Genomic DNA, 24,319 nt, shown 5'->3' with positions numbered 1-24,319 from the left:
TTTTGGTGATGTTCCTGGGGCGGGTTGTTAAATCTCCAAAAACGACAGTCCGCTTTAGGCAGCCATGTGATAGACGCTGTGGGCTGCTTTGAGGTTTCCCTTTGGGTATAGTTAGATCGATGTGTTCCAATTCTCCTCCCGTCCCCCTCTGTTTGGCGTAGCCGTGACATTAGACCGATTTGGACAATCATTTTCCACTTCTTCTGTGGTAATCATGAGCAAGGGAGAATCGGGGTTCAGAATGGTTGCTTTACGCATAAGTGCGTCACGCTTGGATGCTAACGCCGCGCCAACAGTAGTGGCTCGACGTTTCGGCGTGTCTATATGCAGCGAACACAAGGAGAAGGGGGTCTACTGCGTTCCTTTTACAGCAGTGGTATGTAATTTATATACTGTTAATGTGCAGTAGCCAGCATAGCAGTGCCAAGTGATAGAGAATAGAGTGTCACACAGGTGTGGGTTTACCGGTCAAGGCTGGCTAGTTGCTACGGAGCACCAAAGATCGGGAGTTGTCCGTCTGCACCCACACGCCCAAACACAATAGCAATTTGAAGGGTCACAGAAGGGAACTAACCATATCATTACACTGTACACTAACGTAAGTAAACCAATCTTCTAGGTAGCTACCAAAAATAAAGAAGCATAGAAAAACAAGAGGAAACCAACTAGAGTTCACCATCCGTCCTAGTTAGTCAGCATTTGGGTATTGAAGGAAAAAATTATTTCCATGTTTGCGTGAAATTTTGAGGATGGGCACCATCAATTAACAGACGTATGCTGCTTTACCAAGCGTTTCATCCTGAAATCAGAAACTACTGCAGTAACCCAAAAAAGACCTAAACAATCAGTAAAATATAGTCATAATGTTTTTAATCCATTTGCTCTCATCCATTATCCTAACATTGACTCAAATCTAAATGCAACAGTGACATTTGCAAAAAACAGTAACCTGGTTTTTCCTGTCTACTTTTGGTCCATACCTTCCTGTCTACTTTTGGTCCATACCCACCATTGTTCTGCTCCTCTTTATTCGCTAGTCTCGAAGCACGGCTATGCCCCCAACATTTTGATTTCGTTAAAGGTGTACATGCTCATTTTCATTGAGGATGATATTTGACTATCAGTTTAAAATAACTAAATAAATGAAAGTAATGTTGCTAGAAAGTTTTGCCATTCATATAAAACGTTCCTTTGGGGGAGTAACTGGATAAATAAAGCAAGCAGTGCTTTATGTAACAGATGGCACAGAAAACCCTTGAGTCTCAAGGACAGTTCAAGGGTCTTTATTGAGATCTTTGTGGGGCCTAGGGCCGTCCCTCTCTCTCTTGTCTTGCCACGGCCCTTCTCTCTAATTCAGCCATCTGTAATTCCAGTTTTGACCCACTGCTGTCTAGCTGTCTAAATTCTCACTTAGACTAGCGATAACTCCCTAAATGCAGGCTCACCGTCTTAGTCAGGGACTTTCCCTACTCTAATCACAGGATAGTGTTCTAATAGGCATTGGGATTGTGCCTTGCACTTGCTCTATTGGATTGAACTGACTTCACTCCTGCACTACCACTACTCCTACCACACTGCTGCTGCTACTCCTCTTCCCACACCACTACTCAGCCACAGTCCTTTCACTCTGTTCCAGTCTTCTCTAACTCCCACGTTCTGATTTGTCCTTCAACCCTGACCAAACTGCTTTGCTCTTTTCCACCTAGGGGTGTATATGTGCAGAGGAAGTCATTAAAATTGGAGTTTAACTCAGCCTACTTGCTCCACTCGCTGTTTTCACCCTGCCTCCTAAATTGACTTTGGTCTAACCTTGAGCTCATTTTAGGGATGAGTTTTTAAGTATTGCCCTTAAGTTGTGTTGTTTTAGGTCCCTGTGGAACCTACATATGTTGGTTTTGTCTTCAAACTATGTATTGTGTTTAACAATACAATTTCATTGATTGTCAGCAGGGTGCCCTGCTGCACTCCACTATCAGCCTTTGGCTCCAGACTCCCGATTATTCCATCTCTTTGTTGGTGTACATTGTATTTATTGATGAAAAAAGCTCTAATGTGCCTTATTTATACTGTACTGCCCTTACTTTAATCTCCATTTCTCTTTGACCTTGCAAGGCTATTGGAGCATAGGTATGCATGTTCAATTGCACATCAACACATTTAATGTTGAATAGCTTCCGGTGTTATCATTTTGCATCACTGTGTTTTCTCCATCAGTTTTGAGACGCAGCGCAATGGGCTCGTGTTCATCTATGACATGGCAGGGTCACAGTATACCAACTTCGAACTGGACCTCAGCAAGAAGATTCTGAACCTGCTAAAGGTAAGGTGATTTGATGAATACTGTGTCATTGCTGCAAACAGGATGATTTTACTTGTCGACCTTATTAGTTTCTTGTAGCATAATGACACTGAACTGAAGATGTGCCTGTCACATTCTAGGTCAATTCAGTCTTAGAGACACTCCAATGTGGAGTACAGCTTGTAGTGGATGTCTACGTGTATAATCAGATCAATGTCCTTTTGGTTTTAAGAGACGCGTTTATACCTTCTTTATATTCAGGAAGAGATGTTTGCATGAAATGGGAAACGTTCTTAAATGGACTTGTGACATGGATCCATGGGTCCAAGGTCTGGTAAGCCAGATTACGAGAGGGAGTAGAACGCGAGAGGAGAAGATAGGAAAAAGGATATCCTGACTGAGATATTGTGCATGTTATAGACGGTATATTTAAGCCCTGTGGTCACGTTTTCTTAGGTGTATATTCCGGACATGGGTACTACTAGTGATTTTCTCAAGCTCTCCAAGGGGATAGTGGTGACCGAGCAGCCAAAGCCTAACTCTCAGGAGGTTTTTTTTTTGGGGTGGTGGGGAGCATTGACAGGTACAGTACACAATGTCCACATACTATATTTTTTATGAAAATATAATCTTTATGTAAGAAGAGGCAAAGAAAAAAGCAATACTCTCACAGGTAAATAGCTTTGTAAAATATCATGGAAGATGCCACAATGCACATGGTAAGAAACAGTTGTTAATTTTCTTTTTTGCAAATATGGCCCTCTGTCCTGCGCCTCCCAGCACTTACTGTTTTTTTCATTGACTTTGAAAGTGAGTAAGTCCTTTTTTTCTCACTTGCCTCCTGCATTTACCTTTTTGTTATGGGGTTACTGGACCCTTCTTACCAAGGTTCCAGTCTGGGGGAGTCCTCTCCCCTTAGTTTTGGCTTCATGCTTTCTTATGGCCACACAAGCCACCATATGTGGTGGGCTGCCAGGGACTCCTATGGTCCTTTTTGCAATGTTGTCTTGGGTTCACTGGTGAGTCCCTAGACTACCAGTGTAGGCGAGGTCATCTCCCTTTTGATGACTGTTGTTTTTCTGCTTGTAGCACAAGCCATATTCCATGCAATGCTGTGGGGACACTTTGTGTCCCCTTCTCATTGGTCTATGTAGAATTTGTGTACTTTTCAAGTATCCTCTTTACAGGCTGGTGGAATTTGTGACGTTTTCAACTATTTTTTAGATGCATTGTTCCAGGCTGCTTTCTCAGGCACGATAATGCACTAAAGGGGAACCATATACTTAATATGCCCCACCCTTCGTGATTTAAGTCCCGTTTAAGATGGCCTGCCCTTCTGCCTTACCAGATGGGGAAGGCTCACATTCTTCATGCACTTCCTGGAAGGCAGGAAGTGGGGATAGGGCTGCCTGCCCCCACTCCACATTCCTCATGGGCTTGGATGTTGCTGGGCAGATCCTGGATGGCTGGCAGTCGCCTCCAAGTCTGAATGTTGTAAAGTGTCCTAATTAAGGGCTGGGGTCACTGCAACCCATTTTCTGAATATAAGGCGATGAGCTCGACCCAGGAAACAAGCCGACCACTGGAGCTGAAGAGATCCAAAGAAGAAGAGAACTGCAGGAAGCGGGAGGACTGCTGCAGAAACCAGCATTGGCTCACCCAATACCACAGCTTTGCGAACGTCGCCATTTACTTTGACGGGGAAGACCTCTATGATGTGCCTACCATCCTAAGAGTGTTGGGACAACCAGTCACCTCTCCTGCTCGAGGTACATCACCAATTTTCGTTAGTAGAAGCGTGCACTTTTGCAGTTGCTTTGCAAGGCTCAGAACCAGCTGTTTGTCATTGCAAGGACTTCTGGCTAACCAAACTGCTGAAACTCTTTGTGGGCATCCTCTTGGATCTGAAATCGAGGGCACCTGTCTTATGAGCCATAAGGAACTTAAGGCAGTGCATACAAAACACATACTTTCAGGCTTTGGATGAAGCTTGGCTGAGAGAAAAAGAAGTCCAAAACCCAGAAGTCAAAGCAACGATTGCAGTGGGCTACTTAGTGTGGTAAACAATAAGCTATTTACTGTGTTCTGAAGTTCTTCGAGTCTCATTATTGCAGAAAGCGGCTTTGGCTGACATCTGCCGTCTTTCTTTGAGCGTGGCTCATGAACAGTCCAAGTAAGCAGGAGTATGAGATGACAAAGAGGAGGATTGAATGAGTAGGTGGTATGCCGTTGGAAGCTATACCCATTATCACTTGCTGTAAAACTTCATGACTGAGTGGTGATGTGTGTGAGCAGACTGGGAAACAGTGAGACCTAGGTGAGTGGAAAGCATGCTGGCGAGAGATCTGCAGAAGTCTGACATTGCAGAGAAGGAGCAATTGAGGGGAAATTGTCAAGATCGTGAGGCAACCCCAGAGGCGGTAAGGTGGTGGAAGTAAGTGAGCGTAGAGGGGAGAGACGCTTCTGTAACCGACTTGGAAAGTTCCTGAAGCCATGGGAGTGGATTTTGAAGTGTCTGTGTACTGGCTTGAACTGGTAGGGAAACATGCTAGAACCATCGAGAAATTAAATGAAAAATAACAGGTGCTTTAAGGGAACTTGATGGCGCAGCTCATAGAAACCACTGTAAGGCTGCCAGGAACTTGAAGCTCTGTGTTGTCAAAACTCCCCAAGACACTGAAAACAATATGGGAATATCAGTGACACAGATTAGAGTACTGGTCTGGCATGCCAATGGATCAGCAGGATTTAAACAGATTTGTTTTACAACATAAACTGTCTCATGGATTAGGGAGGACTGGGATATTTAAATGGGGAACTGTCATAGAAATAGAAAAGGCAGGAATACCAGCTTGGTTGAGGATCGTCATTCAGTTCCTTGGCCTCTGCCTCCTGACTGTTGAACAAGTGTTGCACATTAAATGGGGTTTTAAGTGCTCAGCACTTTCTTCTTGGCTTGGGTAGTTCTCTCTGCTGGTGTCATAATCAGGATTCTGCATTCTCTAAGCGGCCCTCTCCACCTACTCTGCACAAGGAATGCAAGCATGTTTCAGGTGATGCCACACATGGGTCATGCCTTGACATATCTCACTTGGTATGTGGAGCTTTGGGTGTGAGCCACATGGTACAGGCAGCTAACTCTGCTGTAGTCCTGGTCAGCAAAAGATGAACAGTTGCCATTTCTAAAGGGCCTCTTCTCAACTTCCTATTCTCATCCAATCTCTTGCATCCCATCCATCTATCCACCTTGAACAATTTGGCTATCTTTAAATCCTCTCTCAACTTCTCTTCGCAGATTCAATTCCAAAATGCTTTTATTACTGTCATTCTTGCTTTCTCCACCAGCGTCTTCCTCCATAGTCGTTCTCCACTCTCTACTGCCCTCTGCAGGTCTTTCAACTGTGCGGTTTGCTCTCCACTGCATCCACTTTCTTTTCCACTCTTTGTTTGCCATTCTCTCCTCTCTGGATTGCCACTGCTCTCCTGCTTATTGACTGGACACTGCTTATAAGCAGCCCAGCCTCTCCTCTAGCAGTTGCACAGTCTGAACTACACTCCGTTGTGGTGCTGCAGGGGCTGGGTCAGTGATTGGTTGACAGATTTTGAAAATGTCTTTTGTGACAAATTCTTGGATGTTGTCCCTTCTCCCATGGGGAGAACCGTTCTCCTGTGGCCAGAGCGATGCAACCACAGTCCATTAATTCCCCCTGGGGATGGTGCACTACGGGAGGATCACAGGGGGATGGAAAACCCTCATGTGATGAACGGTGCCACCTTAGGAGAGAGGCGCGGTACATTTGTACCGCTGTCCCAACTCCCGCACCCTCTTCCCCTCTCAAGTCCTGGAATCCCTCATACTTCTATGTATACAGAAGTCCTCCCATTTATATTACTGAGACGAAAAAGTTCTGTCATTACATCCAAGAAATATGTACTGAGACGAAGAAGGGCGGAAGAGCACCCTGCGGAACCGCAGTGAGCAGTCCAGTCTATTCAATCCAGCTGAACCCAGCCATAGAATAAAAAGGAAAGTAGGATTTCCGACGAGGAACAGTCGTTCTTGGAAGAGCCTCAAGGAAAGGCACAGTGCCTGCTGTGCACGGGGAGCAAGCTGGGACATCCAGGAGTAAGTAGGCATGTAAAGGGACAGGGAGACGCTGAGAACCTGAGAAAGTGGTGGCAAGTGGAAAAGAGGAAGAACTACCCCGAGCCCAAGGTCTGGGACCCTGATAGTAAGAATTAATTGTGACAAGTGGAGAACGGGGGAGAAATATCCAAAGTTGAGGGTCTAGGATGCTAAAAGTAACATTGAAGACATTTTCATATCTATGGTTATATGGTAGCGCTTGGCAGGAGAGTAAACCAAGCCTACCAATTAAGAGAAGTTCCGAAGACCGACAAGTCTGAGACTCACAGCCATTCGAGAAATACATCATTTGCTCATCTTCATAGCCACAGTACATGAGCAGACTGTGAAACAGATTGGCTGTACAATAGATGGTACTTGGCAGGTGAGTACACCAAGTCTACCTAGGAGAATTGTTGAAGCCAAGCCAGACTAGGACTCTCACCCATGTTAAGAATAACAGTTGTTACTCCTCTTCTTAGTCACAGTACTGGGGAGAAGGGTGAACCTGTTTGGCTTTGCAAAAGGGAAGAGAATCCTGGGGAAGGGAGACAGCCTCTGGGATTGTGGACATTGTGGCAAAGCTAAGAGAATAGGAGACCATCTCTTAGCTCTTCAAGGAAGTGGAAAAGGAACCAAGGGAAATAAGTAATTCCCCATGGAACTTGTAATCCCTGTGAGAAGTCAAAAGAAGGGAGACCTTCTCTTGATCCCTGTGGAACTTTGTTTTTGCACCCTTTGCAACATTGTGGTTGGAACTTTAAAAAGAACAATAAAGAAGCTGCAAGAAAAGAGTTTGCACTTTGTTGAGTTGTTAGTGTGCGGGTTAGAGTTAGGGTTATGACATAATGGTGGAATTATTTTTATTTTGACATCCTGACAGACCCATTGGAGATTTATATTGTGGCTGGGAAACCCCTCTTAGCGTTAGGGCTGGCGAGGCCTTTCCCCAACCCCACTTGTCATTTGAATAAAAGTCTGTAGCAACACAAATGCCACATGTGTCGATTACACTACTCCAACCCTCACACTTTACAGCTGTGTTTACTTCTTCACGCTTCTTGGAGCTGTACCACAAATAAATCCCTTAAGAGGATTTTCTAAGATCTTGGCTTAGACAATTATCCTATATTTGCTGCTGCTGCTCTTCTCCTACTTGGCAGCTGTACTTGAATGCAGGGATGCTGCGGTTTTGCTGTAATCAGGAAGTACATGCCGACCCTTCTCACACTGAAATATTGTTCACTGCTTGAATGTGGGGACCTCTGGGCTGCAGAACTCATTGGGCAGTCCTGTTGACGAAGGCTGACTTTCTGCAGAAAATTGCTAATGACAGACAGCACTTGCTAATGGAAAACCACACTTGCTTAGGTTTTTATGTTCAGGTTCAGTGTCTGTGTCTGTGTCTCCCCAACTGCGTACCAAGCTGGAGAGCAATAGAATACTGTACATAAGGGATATACCTAAAGGGGTAGCAGAGGCGCTGGTTTGTATAGGGACACAGCTGAAGTGTAGCAATAGGGTTGATTTGATCGATCAGGGACTGGCAAGATGTTCTTTGAAGGGTGAGGTTTTCAGGTCCTTCAAGAATTGTAGCATAGGGGGCAGTATTATCTGCATTGATGACTTGTTCCAGAGATCTGGTGCATTGCAGGGAAAAGCCTGTCTCGTGGTTTGTTTCCAGCCTGGTGACGTTATAGCTTATGATTATTTCCTGTCTTCGGAGGATGTTAAGTTTCTTGTTCAGTTAATTTTTTATTTAGGATATGACTGCTTTCTAGGTGATGTGGTCTGTCTTCAGCATGATGCATGCTTGAAAGTGTATCCAGTGCTGCTCCTTGAGGATGGAGGTGATGCGGTTGAATTTTTTGTCCTGAAATAAGATTTGCTGCATGACATTCGGAGGGGGCAAGGTGGCACATGGGACTCCTGCGAGTTGTACATTGCCACCATCCAGGCGGGAGATGACCAGGTTTTGACAACTCTTCTGAAACTTTAGGCAGGGATGAAAGGCTGGTCTTTATTAAGGAACACAAACTGGTACCATGCTGCTTGGGTGGTAAGAAAAGGCTACTAGGTTAGGGAGATGGGGTTTACACCACAAGTTCCTGGGGGTCTGGAGGGCTTTAGCTATTCTCCTCTGGCCCTTAATCACATAACAGGTGGTGGCACACAGCCCCCATGGCCCCCACATTCCCCAATCTAAAACTCCAAGTGGGAGCCTTTTTAAAGAATCTACTGACAAACCCGGCTAGAATAATAAAACCTTTAAATTATTACATTGTCTAATCTCATAATGTTAGGAAATTGCCATATCAGATTTCCATGCATCCATAATATTGATTGCCATGAAAATTAAAACCTACAGCCAATGACTTTGTGCGTGCAGGGAAACATGCGCATGTGCATTTTCTTAGCATGATTTCACGCAGAGTAGTCCATTGTGGTTGTGTTTAAGTTGGGCTTGCGGCTGCTGCTGCTGCTGCATGCAGTGCTTGGGACACAAATATTTCATTGTGTTGCTCCAGGTTATGGGCACAGAAGCATTATCAATCATGATTATCCACTATTCTACATTATACTGTAGTTTCATTTGGATGTACTGTGTTTTATTACATACTGATAGGAATATAGATACCAGTAAGATGCAGAAAGCTGAAAAAGCAAAACTAGGTGCATCAGAGTGCCAATAAAATGTCAAATCCGTGACAACAGGGACATGATAAGTATTATTATGTGGGAGGCTCCGAAGATCTGTAACAGGCCAAAATACATTAGTTAACAGATTTGATTCAGTATGAATTATGAGCTGGAAGTTCTCAAATGCTTTTGCTGGTGCCACCAAAAAACTAGGATACAGTTTGGAAAAGTATGGCATGGTACTAGGAGGCATGAGTAGGCAGTACTAGAATATCCATAATCCTCCACACTTCCTATCTCTCCTACTCCCCTATTTCCAGCTAATTGTCCCTCATTCAAATACACTTATCTCCACAATCACTACCCCTTATGGCTTATACCTTGCCCGGGAGGTAGATTCTTCGACCACACCTCCCAACTAATTGACCCTCTGCCGCCTGATTGACACCTCATTGTCATTAGTGACTTTAACCTCCCCTCACTCCCAGCTGCTCTATCCGCTGACTTTAACTGTTTTCTACTTAACTACTTACTTTTTTGTACACTCTGCCCAACTGTTAAAATGGAAACTCCCTTGACCCTATTCTCATCTCCTCCCAACCCTCTGCATCTAATATCTCCACTGCTCCTTCTCCCTCCGATCACTCTATCGTCTTTGCCTCAATTTCCACTCCTGCTCCTTTTTCACCTTCTCGATCTGCTACAACTATTACTAAGCACACGTTTGACTACCTCTCTGACCAACAACACTCTCTCTACTCCTCTGCTCACCTCATCTTTCCACCGACTGACAAAGCCTTCACTAATTGTAACCCTGCTCTTTATGGTCCCTTCTCCTTTCACGGCCCTCTTACTACACTCGTTCTCATTCCTAAATCCTTGCCTCCATACCCCTAGATTACACCTCTCATCTGCACCCTGAAAGCAACAATGTGTAAAAAACCTTTGTGGCAAAGGTCAAGACACTCCTCCGATAAACTACTCCTATGCTCTCGGCTCAGTCAAACTTGACTTCTATCTCTTTTTTCATTTCATCTTAATCCTCCCAACCTAGGTGCCTACAAATATCTCTGAACTCCATTCTCTCACCTCCTTAACCCACCTACATCGCCTCTACTTTAACTGAAAATGATCTTGCTCTCAACATTGCTTCTTAAATTTCCGCCATTCATAATACCCCTGCTACTTACCTTCTATCCCTGCTTCCTGCTCACTTTTCTCCACCACCCCTACTCTGCTCCCCCACTACTATGTCTTCCTTTGCCCCCCCCAACCCTGATTAGATTCTTGCCCTACTCCTCAAGGCTAACCCGTTTTGTTCCCCCACTTTCCCCACACATTGTGAAGTACATAGCTCCCAGTGTGGCTCCACACATTGCTTCCCTCTTCAACGCCTCTCCTGACAACGCAACATTTCCCTCATCCTGTAGGACGGCTACTGTCATCCCTCTCCTTAAGAAACCTAGTCTAGGTCCTAACTGTCCTACCAACTTTCCGTGTCTTTCTTCTGCCACACTATTCCAAAATCCTAGAGCAAGTAGTATTCAATTGATACACTGAGTTCCTTGATACAACCTCCGAGACCCTCTTCAATCTGGCTTCCAACCTCTGCTTTCTGCTGAGAGCTCTCTTTCATGTCAGCAACTTCATCTCTTCTGCTCATCATGCAAACCTTTCATCTATTCTTATTATTCTCGGCCTCTCTGCTGCCTTTGATAATGTCGACCATTCTAACCTTCTCTATGTGATCTCTCCTTGACATCAGAGATAAGGCCCTCGCTTGGTTTGCTTCATACCTTGCCCCCAGACACTTTCAGATTTCCTGGAACAGCATTACTTCCCCACTCGCTGCCCTTCCTTTTTGATCCCACTCACTGCCCTTACCGTTGGCATTCCCCAAAGGCTTGTCCTTGGTCCACTTCTCTTCACTCACTATACTTCAGCTCTTAGCACCCTGATCACCGCTTACGGCTTCTCCTACCGACTCTTCATTGATGTTACTCAAATATTCTTCTTTCACTCCTTATCCAACTAGCTGTTTTAAAAAATGTCAAACTGTCTCTCCCCCATAGAATACTGAGTGGCATAACTCTACTAAAATTGAATTTCTCTACTTCCCGGCCAAACATGCAATCTCTTCATCTGCCCTTCTTTTCTTCTCTGACTACCTTTCTTACTCTGCTTCCGCTTGGAAACTTAGTGTCCCCTTTCACCCATCACACAACTTGCTCTTCATCTCCAAATCTTCCACTGCAGCCAGATTCAACCTACTCAATATCCGAAAAATCTGTCATCATTTTACATTCAATACTGCTAAACAGCTAATCTACTCCTTAGTCCTTTCTAGATCTGACTACTGTGCCCATCTCCTCTACGACCTTCCCATCTATGCTTTTTCACATCTGGACAAAGTCTTCAACTTCACGGTCAGCACACTTTTCAAGCTTTCTCACTTTACCTCTACGTCCTCTGTCCATCGCCAGATTGGCTGGGTGTCTATGGAACAAAGGGCTTAGTATAAACTTCTCATAATCTTCAAAACTATCCATGGACTAGCCTAACTACCTGCTAATTTCACTCCCTAATCACTTGTTAGGATCATCCTCGGCTCACCACCTTGCCACGACTGGAGTCCCCTGTGCTTCCTCCCGTTCCCGCTCTTTCTCTCCTTGCTCCCCTACTGTGGAATGCTCTTCCTCTCCCTACTACTCCAACTCTACCACTGTTTAAAATCAGCCTCAAATCCCTCCTTCTTTCTGAAGAACATCTTTCCTAGCACACTACGCTACTGCATCACCCTGTTTTCCTCTCGCCCTAATTTACTCTTAACAGACAAACCTACGGCACTTTTCCATCACCCCATGATCCTTAATTTAGCACTTCCTCTGCCATCCCATTCCTATGTCATTCTGTCGTGTCTTCGGCCCTAGTTTAGCTTTCCACCTAGCCCTGCAATATCTGGTCTTCAAGCCACATTCTCTCACCCATTATAAAGGACCCATGTCCTGTCTTTTCTGTTATCAATGGTACATTGTGTAAGCATTCTTGTGCCAAAAATGTATTGCTTTCCCTGTGATTTTTAGAACTATAGAACATTAAGCAGCTATAGTTTGGAAGTTCATTAGCCTAGAGGGTTCAAGCAAGAGTATCTTTTCATAGTGAACTTAAGAAAGGGGGACCCTGCCAGAGGCATCAAGAATACAAACAGCTGAAGTGAGTCATAGATGTGTGCATGCTCGCCTCGGGCTCATGGAGTAGAAACTGGCAATAAACACTAAATCTTACTATGGGAAGGAATCTTTTATCTAGGCTGGATGCAATGACATATCCTGCATAGTGACTAACCTACCTATACGGCTGTTTCAAAATGCCATAAGCCTGGGAAGTGTGGACATTTTAGGATTGTTTGCATATTGAAACTTATCCGCTGTTAAAATACACAGCCTCACCGTAGTTCACAATGGACTGTCAAGTGGCCGACACTGCTCAGATTTCAACATCCAACTGGAGGGTTGCTTTACACTGATATGTTTTTAACTGGGTGTTCGTCTAGCAACCCTACTCCAGCATATTTCCTTTAACTGCCCTGCCAGCCATTTCGCTTCGTATGTAAAAGCCCCAACACCTGGGGTAATTAACCGGTAAGTGTTTGAATTCTCTACCCTAGTCTTCATGGTATCCGTGTCAGCTTACAGCTAGGTAATAGGGTTATCCTCCATTCCATCTGACTCTCCTACTGACAGTGATATTACAGCAGAGCAACCAAGGCTAAACTTTCTGGAGGGCAGCAGGAAAGTAAAAGGTAGAGTACACACGTTATGTTAAACAATGTCCACACAATAGATTAACTAAAAATGTTTGTTTGCTGTGCAAATGGAAAAAGGAAATAGAACGTTACATGTGATTAATTTTTTAGAATGGATCGTTAGTCTCTAGAGTGTGATGCTTACAAAGAAGGTTGGCCAGGCAAGTTTAGGGTCGATCCGTGCACCAAGGATGCTAAAGTTAGAAATAATATGTCCCAAAGGGAGAATTTGTTTTAAAGGGAAGGAAACCTCTCGCATAGTTAAATGTAGAGTTTTGAAGACCATAGGCATGGGGCTGGAGATGAGCAGCTGGGATGGCAGCTGATCTTTTTATCGGCTCTAGACTCTCATTTCACAGTGATCCCGGCAGAGCAAGCATTGGATACTGAGGGGCCTCAACGTGTTGGAGTGTGCTATGGGATTCACTCAGCAAGTGGTACGAGCAACCTGATAGACAAGGGGCCCCATTGTGCTGAACTATGGAGTGATTTACTGTTCAGCTCAGAGTTAATAGGTGTGGCAAACATCTACTTGTTTTCTGCAAGAAGTGGTGCGAGTCCGCCTTTTGAGGAAAGCAGAACTGTAAAGTGCCCCTCCTGCTCCCCACCCATGCTAATACAGCCAGTCGCTCCAGATTGGCCAGTCTCCTTTGAGTGCAGTGTTGGAAAACCAGAGCCAGTGCATGCAGTGTGTTCCATTTGGGGAGCGTGCAGAGTAAGCTCTAAGCAGAGTAGTGGTAATCGCTTGTTGTGCAGCTAGATTGATGGCTAGAGAAATACAGTAGCAGTAATAACTTGAATATTATTTTTTCCCATAGCCACAGTTATGGGTGGAGTCTGCTTGAGGTGCCCTAGGGTTCGAACCTTTCTTTTTTTTTTTACAAAGGAATTCTTATTTTATTAGGGGATACTGAACAAGGTGGCCTTCCTAGAACTCCCCGAATCCACGATAGTCCTAGAGTTACCCCATTCCCGTCTGACCACAGTTCACCATAGCATAGGAAAAACCTAGTATCAGGTAGTCTCTCAATTCTATTGGCCCGGTGTATCACATAGCTATGGACATCATTGTAGGACCCATAGAAACCTCTAAATTAGTGAAGACATTTATTTTGGTAATTGTGGATTATGCCGTTCCATACCACAATGCCTTTCCCCTCAGAAACAACCAGTCGATAAATACTGAAATACTTGCTCCTTTTTTTCCTGGATAGGGTTCCAGACGAAAATACTTGCGGATCAAGGCACCACCTTTATGTTCAAAATCATGCAGGAAGTAAAGGATATTCTCCAAATCAAAACCAAGAACCTTGGTATATCAACCTCAGGCTGATGGGCTTGTGGAGCAATTTAATCAGACCCTCAAGAAGTTTCTCCACAAGCTGGTAGAGTCTAATGGCCTTAACCGGGATGTCATGATTCCCTGGGTCCTTTTTGGTGTGAGGAAAACACACTAGACTATATTAGGTTATTCCCCATTTGAACGGTTGCACGGGAGGGAACCACGAGATGTCCTAGACATGCTCAAGGACACTTCCAAAGAAAGGGAAGACGCTACATTACCCAACTCTCAGACGACCAAAAAACTAAAGATCCATGTGGCTGCATGCATTTAGAGTGCTCATGATGATCTGAAATTGATCCGGCGGAAATAAGCGTTATAAGTTGGCAGTATGAAGCAGACCCGACGCCACTGCATTATGAATTACACGGGCATGCAGCAGTACAAAATCTGATGAGAAACATCAGCATAAGGAGGAGTTGGAGTCGAAGAAGTTTGCAGAGTCCCGTGAACAAAGGAAATAAAATGACCCCCACCCAGGAGTTAAACAAAGGCTCATCGTAGCTGTGCTGACTAAACGGAATGGAGCCCCGTTCTTCATGAGAAGCAGATATGGCATGCTGGATAAAAGTCGGGAGAGAGCTGCGACTACGATACATTTGTAACTGATGCGTGAGGGGCAGCCGAACAGTGGAATATCAGTAACTGGTGGATACATTGTGGCACCAGGTGGAAGCAAGCATAAGGACAGGCGACTGCAAAACCCACACATGCTCAACTGACTGCAGCATAGCTGAGCGATTGGAGACCTGTGGGCCGGTGCACATGGGTACGGAAAAGAGAAATGCACAAGTGATGCTGGATGGGTCTGGAGCAAACGCACAGCGCAAGCAGGACATGAAGACAACCAGTGGCGGAATCACTATACGTGGTGGAACAAGACAAGACGCTGGTCATCCAAATCAGTAAGACCGTCGACAAGCGATAAGCAGGGACTCCCGAGCTGCATGAAAATTGCAGTCCGGGAAAGGGGGAGCACCTCTGGTGAAGTCACTGCTTGAGATGGGGGCAAAGGGGCAAGATGGCGAACGAACACAAGGAGCGGGCCGTCACATAGGCGGAAAGACGGCAATGATACACAAGAGACACAGACCGCAGGCAGCGGTTGTGGTGTCCTCCAAGCACCACAAAGCATGCAGAGGAGAAGCGGGACGTTGGGGTAGTAAGCCCCTACTGCGTAGGAACAAACTAAATGCAGGCAGGAAAGAGCACTGGAAGCCGGCTGAAGAGACTGGCACAGGGATTAGCAAGAAGCAGTGCAGTGCTAGCCGGTCTGTACTGAGAGAACTGACGGGGCCTCTTATGTCATAGAGTAAGACTGAACAGCGGTGCATGGAGCCCCTGCCACATAACAATCACCAGAGGCACAGAACTCTGAACATCCCCCTCCCCACAGAGCAGTATATCAAGGACGGCAAGTGGAAGCAAGTGCCTGGAAGATGGCTACAACCCGCAGACCCAGGAGATTGCACACGCCTGAGACACTTAAGAAGCAGGCATCTGGCCCTCAAAGCGAGCAGGAGCTAAACACCGGAACACATAATCGTTACCGGCAAACAGACACCAGAGACACAGATCCCCAAGTGTCCCTCCCAGGAATCCAGAATTAAAAACAATTGGGACCAGTAGCACATAAAGGCAGAGTGCAGGGTTGTGTTTGGGCGCATATGTGAAGAGCTTCAATTGGACTGTGGAGAGAAGTGCACAGTGTGCAATTAATACCAGCAAATCAAAACGGAGTCGGACGACTGCAGGGCCAGACTGCTCCATGAATCCTGGGCGGTGCACTTAAAATGGCACCCGGCCATTGACCAGATGAAGTGCTGTGGGCATAACGGGAGTACAGGAGTGCCTCTATGAGTGGGACCAATGATGGTGAATGGTTAGAATAAACTGAGCTGAACAGGCAGGACTGCTTGTATACTCATTCACGCAGTACGGGGCGCTTGCGGATCGCCCCAGTTACAATAGAATAGAGGGAAATGACCGGCAGGTAGAGGAACTCAGGACCCCCAATGGGGAAACAGTGACCACGCATGATCATTGAAGCATAGAGAGAAGAGATTTGAGTACCCTACCCATGGCGGAATTCCCCACTGAGGGACAGAAGCATGTGCAAGACTATACCAACTGGAGGCTCAGCTTCTTGCTGGGCGGGAGCCGGTGTTCAGCCTAGGAACTTACTCTGCATAAGTGTTGCGGGGCCTTGTGAGGCAGGCATGCTGAGCCGGTAGACGACGGGAACAATGGCACGCAAAAGCGGCAAGGTTAAAGGGAAACAGCCCACTATGGACATTTTTACCAAACCACCGCAGTCCCTGAACTTGACCACATTAGCCAAGGACACAGTACAGGAGACAACGGCCCCGCCATGGAATGACCACTTGATCCTGGATGCCATAACGGAGCTGAAATCCTCATGAGGGACCAGACTGGACACAGCTATAGCAGAACTGAAAGTGGCGCTGGAATTCAAGATTGACGCGGTTGGTGTTGATGTCAACCTCTTACGACAGGATGTAAGGACACTGGCGGAACGCACGAGTGGCTTGGAAAGCACAGTAAAAACTAATACAGAGGCCAACGCCAAGGAAATGCACATATTGAAACCGGTGCACCACTTAGAAAACCAAGCGGAGGAGAGAGCCAGACGCAACAACATTCGTGTGATTGGACTACCTGAAGGGGAAGAGGGTGCGGATCCGACGGACTACGTGGAGAACATGCTGATTGAAGAAATAGGTGTCGGCAAGCTCTCCCAGGGGTTTGCAGTTGAAAGGGCACATAGGGCCCATACATGGAATCCTCAACTTGGAGCTTCTCCCTGAGCAATTATTGCCAAAATCTTAAACTACAGGGATAGAGAAAAAATCCTGGAATATTTTCGTAAGGGCGGAACAATAAATCGGGCATTGGCAACAGTCACTGTGTACCCGGATTACACCATGCTGGTAAAGAGGCAACGTCTGAGCTACGTGGCGGTGAAAAGGCAACTGAGAGTGGCTGGCTTCAAATACATGCTTTTGTATCCTGCGAAGCTTAGTCTTCCACAAGGGTAGGGCACTCTTCTTTGAAGCAACGGAGGAGGCAACAAGCTGGATGGATGCCAAAGGCTGCCCTGAAGACGCAGACTAAGCTGAGCGAGGGAAACAAGATAAGTGAACTAACACTACGCTACTGCTTGCTTAGTTAGATGTTGTTATAGTAATATTGATCCAAAGTGGTGCACGGGCAAGTCATCGGAATGTAGTTACTTACTAAATATTGGGCACTCACGTCATGTCGACTTGTTGGACTGGAATATACATGTGAGTAATACCAGATGTGGGCTGGGAGTGTGCGGCATACTGTAGCAGGAATTCAGGAGACACGGCCTACCCCCAGTAATTAGAGTAGCTGAATCACCAGTAGGGTGAGATCTCCCTGCTATGTCCCGAGTACTGGTTCCAGGAAAGGGATAAATGCGGGGTAGCCTGAAATCCAGGGATGGCGCTGGGCATCAGTTGGGGTTGGGGAGGAGGGAAATGGGGTGGAATTTGGGGAGTTCGGGTTTTGGTGGGGTTGGGGGCGGGAGGGGAGATTCGGACCGGGAGCGAGCTTTCACCCACACGCTACTGCGCATGGTGCAGAAGACAAGGGAGGATATGGATGAGAGATGGGAGTCCTTAAGATAGCAACCTGGAATGTCAGAGGACTCAATAGGTACTTGAAGAGGAATAAGATCATGATGTATTTTAAGAGGCAGAGGATAGATATTGCCCTATTGCAAGAAGCACACCTCACAAAAGAAAAACGGTATGTGATAATGATGAAATAGAAGGGGGACTACCATAGGGGCAACGTATTCTGCATACGCCCGAGGTGTGACTACCTGGATAGCACCACATGTCCCCTTTCAGTTATTACAGTCCACTGTGGAATCAGATGGGAGGATGGTGGCGATACGGGGATTGATAGAAAATAGAGAGTTGTGTGTCATCAATACATATGCCCCGAACCAAGATACTGTGGCCTATTTCAAGACCTTATATATAAAATTAGCCCGTACCTAGGGGGAGCGGTGATATGGGGAGGTGACTTTAATTGCACTCTGGACCCCATGGTAGACAGATCAGACAGGAATTTAGACAAGCCTACCCCTTCAGCTAAAACCTTGAGAACCCTGTTGGTAAACTTTCATCTGGAAGATATATGGAGGCTACACCATCCACATGAAAAACTTATTCTCATTACTTGGCCCCACAAAACTTGTACACATGGCTAGATTATATGTTTGCTACTCCAGAGCTGACGGGGGAGCTAGTGCAGTCGGAATACAAAGTGAAGGTCCTCTCCGACCACTCGCCACTGATCTTAACATGTCAATACTCGCCTCCTAGAGCTAGAATCCCAACTTGGCGGCTTAGAGCCGAAGTATTGAAAGACAGCGTTTAGGGAGGACCTGAGAAAGGAAATTGTAGAATACTTCGAAAAATAACACTGGAAGCGTAGAATCGGCCGGCACCCTATCTGAGGCATTTAAGGTGGTGGTGAGGGGAGCAACTAAATCCAAAGGGCTACAAGGAGGCATAATGCAGGATTTGCAAAAGGCAGAGGCGAAATTGGAGGCAATTATGCAGAGAGGAGATGACTCCCTTGAGGAGGCCGGAACCATAAGCCACTTCCAGCTAGAGTGTGGAGGGCATTGGGAGAGATTGTGCAACTTAAATTGCAAGAAATACTTAGAGAGACAGCACGCTGGCGGGGACAAGCCGGGGAGGTTGGTAGCATGGTTATGAAAAAATGAGACGCCCAGACCAACAATTAGAGCAATAACGGGGGAAAACGGACAGGTACTGGATACCTAAGAGGGCATGAACAGGGGGTTCCTCGAGTTCTATCAACAACCATATGGAAACATTGAAGAGGGAGAATGGAGCGAGATGATGGAAACATTAGAGGATATTGGCTTACCTAAACTGAGTACTGAGGAGAGAGAGTACTTAGAGTCCCCAATCACATTAGAGGAACTAGAAGCAGTAATTAAGCTATTACCTACCAGTAAGGCCCCCAGAACGGATGGACTCCCCAGCGAGTTCTACAAAACGTATAAAATGGAAGTGCTCCCCCTGCTACTGGCAATGTTGAATGAAGCGTTAGAAATAAGGATACTTCCAGAATCCCTGAGAGAGGCAACTATTATCCCGCTTCTCAAACCCAACAAGCCGAGCACAGACTGTGGGTCGTACAGACTGCTATCCATGCTGAACCAGGACAGCAAGATACTCACGGCTGTGTTCGCAAATAGACTGAGACAGGTTATTAACAAATGTATACATCCTGACCAGACCGGATATATTCCGCACAGAAGCATATCCGACAGTCTCAGAAGGCTCCACCGTGTCATCGAGCAAACGGAAGGGGACTCGCCAGAAGTAGCAGTTGTCTCATTAGATGCGGTGAAGGCCTTCAATGCTGTTAAATGGCCTTGGCTGATCGCAGCCTTAAAAGAATATGGAATTGGGTCCAGGTACCTGAAGTGGGTGAAACTATTGTACAGTGCACCACTAGCCAGAGTCAAGACGGGAGCAATCATTTCAGAGAGATGGCAACTCAGTAGGTGCACCAGACAGGGTTGCCCTTGGTCCCTGATGCTGTTCATCCTTGCACTAGAACCCTTAGCGATATATCTGAGGCAACAATACGAGAGGGTGGGAATCTACACGAAAGGAGGACCAAACCTAATATCAATGTATGCCGATGATATGCTGCTATACTTGAGGTATCCGGAGGAAAATCTGCAGTATATCCGAGAAGTGATTGAGAGATTTGCGGTGCTCTCTGGCATTACAGTTAACCCTAAGAAGTCATGTATATTCCCCTTGGGGAGAAATAAGGGGATTCCGCGAGAACATTTACCAGTATTACAAATGTCTTGGGAGACTAGACCCTTTAGATATCTGGAGATTGATATCTATCCCACGGTGGAGGCGGAATATAAACCTAACGGAGAGAAGGCAGTAGCAAACATTGAGAATAGCATGAGATTCTGGGCTAAGCTCCCTCTGGCCATGTTAGGGAGGGTGGCATTGTTGAAGATGGTAGTATTGCCGAGGTTGTTACATTTGTTTGGGAATATACCACACATGATACCCACACAATTCTTTGTTAAACTTCAGAGCATATGTAGAGGGTTCATGTGGCACCATACCAGGAATAGAATAGCCCTGTGGAAACTGCAGAATATGTATGATAAAGGGGGCATAAAATTGGCCAACTTATAGGTCCATTATCTGGCCGGTCAATTACACTATGTGGTTAACAGAAGACTCAACATCAGAGTCCAGATTATTGAGGGCTGAATGTGCTCCGTTCTTTTAGAAAGAATTGATATGGCTGCCAAAACCAGAGCTAAAAGGGTGCACGAGGATGTTAGTACTGGGATGGAAGATGTGGTGTAAGAGAAAGTAATGGAATTTAACGTACTGGTAGAAGAAACAGGGCTGCACTTAGGGCAGTATATCACCTACACCAGATTGGTACGGCGGGTGAAAGAGACCTGGTCCGAAATAGTGCTGGAAGACCAACCTGACACGGCCATTGAAACAATTTATGGTATCTCAGAGGTGGGGGCACGAGGTCTCGAATTTATGAACTGCTGATGTGCAGGGTGGGTAAGGAAGTGACCCAGCTGAGACGGGACTGGGAAGATGAAGTCGGGGAACCCATGAATGATGGGTTGTGGGAGAGGTTCCAGAGATACCAAACAAGTATCTAAGAATGCGAGGCTGCAACAGATTCAGCTATATATTACCCATAGAGCCTATATGACCCCCCCCAGAGGATTGCTCGATTCAAGAGCGCAGAAATACAAACATGTCCCAAATGTGGGGAAGTGAACGCAGGGATGATGCGTATGTTCTGGGCATGTCCGGAAATTGGAAAATTCTGGGGAGAAGTAGCTCACTGTCTAACCGAGAAGAGGATCACGTTGGATGTGGAGTCTGTGTGGGCATGCATGTTAGGGGGTTTCTCTAGACCGTGCAAATTGAAACAGGTGAGTAAACTCAAGGACTTGGCATACATACTAGCCAAGTGCAGAATCGCCATGGGGTGGAAAGCAAACGGGCGAAGGGTAGAGGTCTGGTGGCACGATCTCCAGAAATGGGCAGAAGCGGAAACAGCGGTATGGAGTTAAGTAGCCAATGGGGTGTGGGGATGAGGAAGTGGAGACTCTTGGTGGCCACACTCTCGGGGTCCACCCAGACCTGCCTAAGTGAACATGATTCCTCTGGCATTACAGAGGGGGAGATACCCCCAGAGGAAATAACGGCAGAGGGCGGGGTGGAGTAGGCTTGAGTTAAGGGGGGGTACTGGGAAGGCAGTGGACACATTACGATACTGTACATGATGCGCAAAGTTATATGACATGCACTGTTGGGTTTGTTTTTGTTGATTTGTGGTAAAAAATAACTGTTTAAAAAAAAAAAGTAGAGCTGAGGAACATCAAAAAGAAAGCTTTACATGACAGACTGTAGCTCCATCCTGTTCGATTGGAATTTCTGTCCTAGTTCTACTACCAACCTCAGAAAACAAAATGATCTCCAAATTGTATGGACCATATAAGATCATAGAAAGGAAAGGTCAGTGAAACTACATGGTCTAGCAGCCAGACTGGCACCAGAAGACCCTGATTACTACCGGCCAGGCTCACTGATAAGATTTTGCAGTTGGGAGTGTTTAAACTTATCTGGGAGTCGGTAGATCAGCTGTTGTGAAGCCCTGAAATGTACACTCTGTCAAAAACCTGTATTAAAAATGCCAGACTTCAGACGGGACTTTATCCAGCACACGAAAGCCTTGAAAGTGGGCCTAGGAGTAGTACTTTCCCATGAACAAGATGGAATGAACCATCCTGTCTTCTATACCAGCCAGAAACGATTCCCTAGAGATCAGGCCTATGCTACTGTCTAACTGGAGGCCCTACCCGTAAATTGGGCTGTCGTCAATCTTTGCTTTTATTTGATGGGAAGGAAATTCCGATTGGTGACTGATCATTCACCCCTAACCTGAATGAGTCTTCTGAGGGATTCTAATGCCGGGTTATGAGGTAGTTTTTGGACTTGCAAACTTTGTTTTTCTGTGGAATATCTGAAAGGAAAAGAACAGGGGCATGTAGATTTCATTCGCTTTTTTCCTCTTACTCCCGAAGAGGGAGCCTCTTGCGTAATGGGAAAGGTATGCACCAACTCTGCAGATTCTCCCTTATCTAGGGGGAGCCACCCCCTTTGAGGCTATGGAGGTGAGCCCACTCAATAAAACCCTCCCTGGAGGTTTGGGAAAGCGGCAAAAAAAGAGGGGAGGGGGCCCTGGAAGTCCCTCTGCCAGCCATTAGTCCCGGTTACGAGATACCCAGAGTCTTTAGCTCACTATCTTTCACAGAGGAGAAATATCTAAAACATATCAGTCTTTGTCCTGCCCTAGGGCAGTCCAGCACCGAAATGCTAAACAATTCTCCTCTGAACAAGAGTACCAACAGCAACCCCAGACACATGTTTTGGTATGGTTGGACCTCATCAGTAGGGTGGAGCTGTGCCTCTCAGAATAGTGAGCCAGGGGTCCATGTCTGGATTCCCTTAGTAACTTAAGGTGACACCCAGAGTTGGTTAAATATGCAAAAAACAAGGGGGGTCCTGGGAGTCCCTCTGCCGGACATTAGTCCTGGTTACGAGAGGCATACCCAGAGTCTTTAGCTCACTATCTTTAACAGAGGAGTAATATCTAAAACAGATCAGTCTTTATCCTGCCCTAGGGCAGTCCAGCACCAAAATGCATATTTAAGTATCTTTGGGTCTCACCCTAAGTTACTAGGGGAATCCAGACGTGGACCCTTGCTCGCTGTTCATAGAGGCACAGCTCCACCCTACCGATGAGGTCCAACCAGACTGAAACACGTGTCTGGGGTTGCTGTTGGTACTCTTGTTCAGAAGAGAATTGCTTAGCATTTGTTTTTGTTATTTCTCCTCTGTGAAAGATAGTGAGCTAAAGACAAAACCTCTCATTGTTTGGCAAAAGATAATGCTGACTCTCCTACCTGTTAGATCACCTGTCCTGAAGACCACCCCTTAGAGGAGTGGAGTACGAATAACGAGCCAAGGATCCTTGAATGGAGGTGGAGAATGCCGGAGTCAAGAAGACTCCCTGAGATTAGCGCGTGTACCAGGGAAGGAGCTGCACAGCGCTGCAGCGCCGACGGCACTGCGGAAACGCGAGAATGAAAAAGGGAGCCACGTTATGCCCGTGGAAGAGGTGTGCAAGGCCAGAAGAAGCGAGGCCAGGAGGTGTGATCCTGTATCGGACATGATGGCCCCCGAGCCTGTCTAGAGAGTACCGAGACGACTGCAGCACGAGAACCTCCACTCTCAAACTGAGAGCCAGACAGGAATAGGAATGAGGCGAGGCTAGCGAAAGGGGAAGACCGCCCACTTCCAATAGTGAGGAGCTGCGAACAAAGCAGAATGTCACTGTAGCTTACTCTGCCTGGAGCAAGGACCGCCACACAAGTACACAGGTGGCCCAGGTGAACGGGGAAGAGAAAGAAAAGAAAAGAGAAGTAGTGAGCAAGAAGGGAACAAGACCCTAACCTCAACAGAGTGTCACAGAGAACCAAAGAGAAAGAGAGCACAAGGAGGCATGGGGTGGTGGGAGCCTGAGAAGCCTGAATAGCTCACCACCCATAAGGATACTAAAGAAGGGGATTGCCCCAAATATGGTACAGCTATAGTGGGGGTCAATATTATACAAACAGGAAATCCAAAAAGCTGTGTAAGGTACATTTTTTATAAACTAAATATTACATTTCATTTTGGTATTTAAAATATCCAAATTTTAGTTGCCCTGAGGAGCCAAACAGCTAATCTAAAGAAGTGGGTGTGAACTTATGTTGAAAATAAATTCAGTTCTTAATTAAATAGAAAAATATACATTTTACGAATCATAATACTAGAAAATGCCAAAAAAATGGACACAAGGAAATTCAACATTCATTGGTCCTTTAGAATGCCTAAACAAGAAGGATAATAAGTGAACAATCCTTTTTTTTTTTTACTTTTATTTATTGAGCTTGGT

General features: G+C 45.9%; 1 protein-coding gene across 2 annotated transcripts in view; it reads left to right on the top strand.

The window, feature by feature from the left end:
• The window catches only part of PTPN9 (protein tyrosine phosphatase non-receptor type 9), an 808,671-nt gene that overhangs the window by 444,148 nt on the left and 340,204 nt on the right, over positions 1-24,319 (top strand). For both annotated transcript variants that reach the window (XM_069624559.1, XM_069624558.1), the window contains one exon: positions 2,215-2,320. In XM_069624559.1, coding sequence (XP_069480660.1) covers positions 2,215-2,320 — 106 coding nt within the window. The remainder of the gene's footprint in view (positions 1-2,214; positions 2,321-24,319) is intronic.

The sequence above is a fragment of the Ambystoma mexicanum genome, chromosome 11 (assembly GCF_040938575.1).
Source record: "Ambystoma mexicanum isolate Mex_15411 chromosome 11, UKY_AmexF1_1, whole genome shotgun sequence".
Classification (NCBI taxonomy): domain Eukaryota; kingdom Metazoa; phylum Chordata; class Amphibia; order Caudata; family Ambystomatidae; genus Ambystoma; species Ambystoma mexicanum.
The sequence above is the reverse complement of the archived record's forward strand: the minus strand, read 5'-3'. Positions and strand labels throughout refer to the sequence as shown.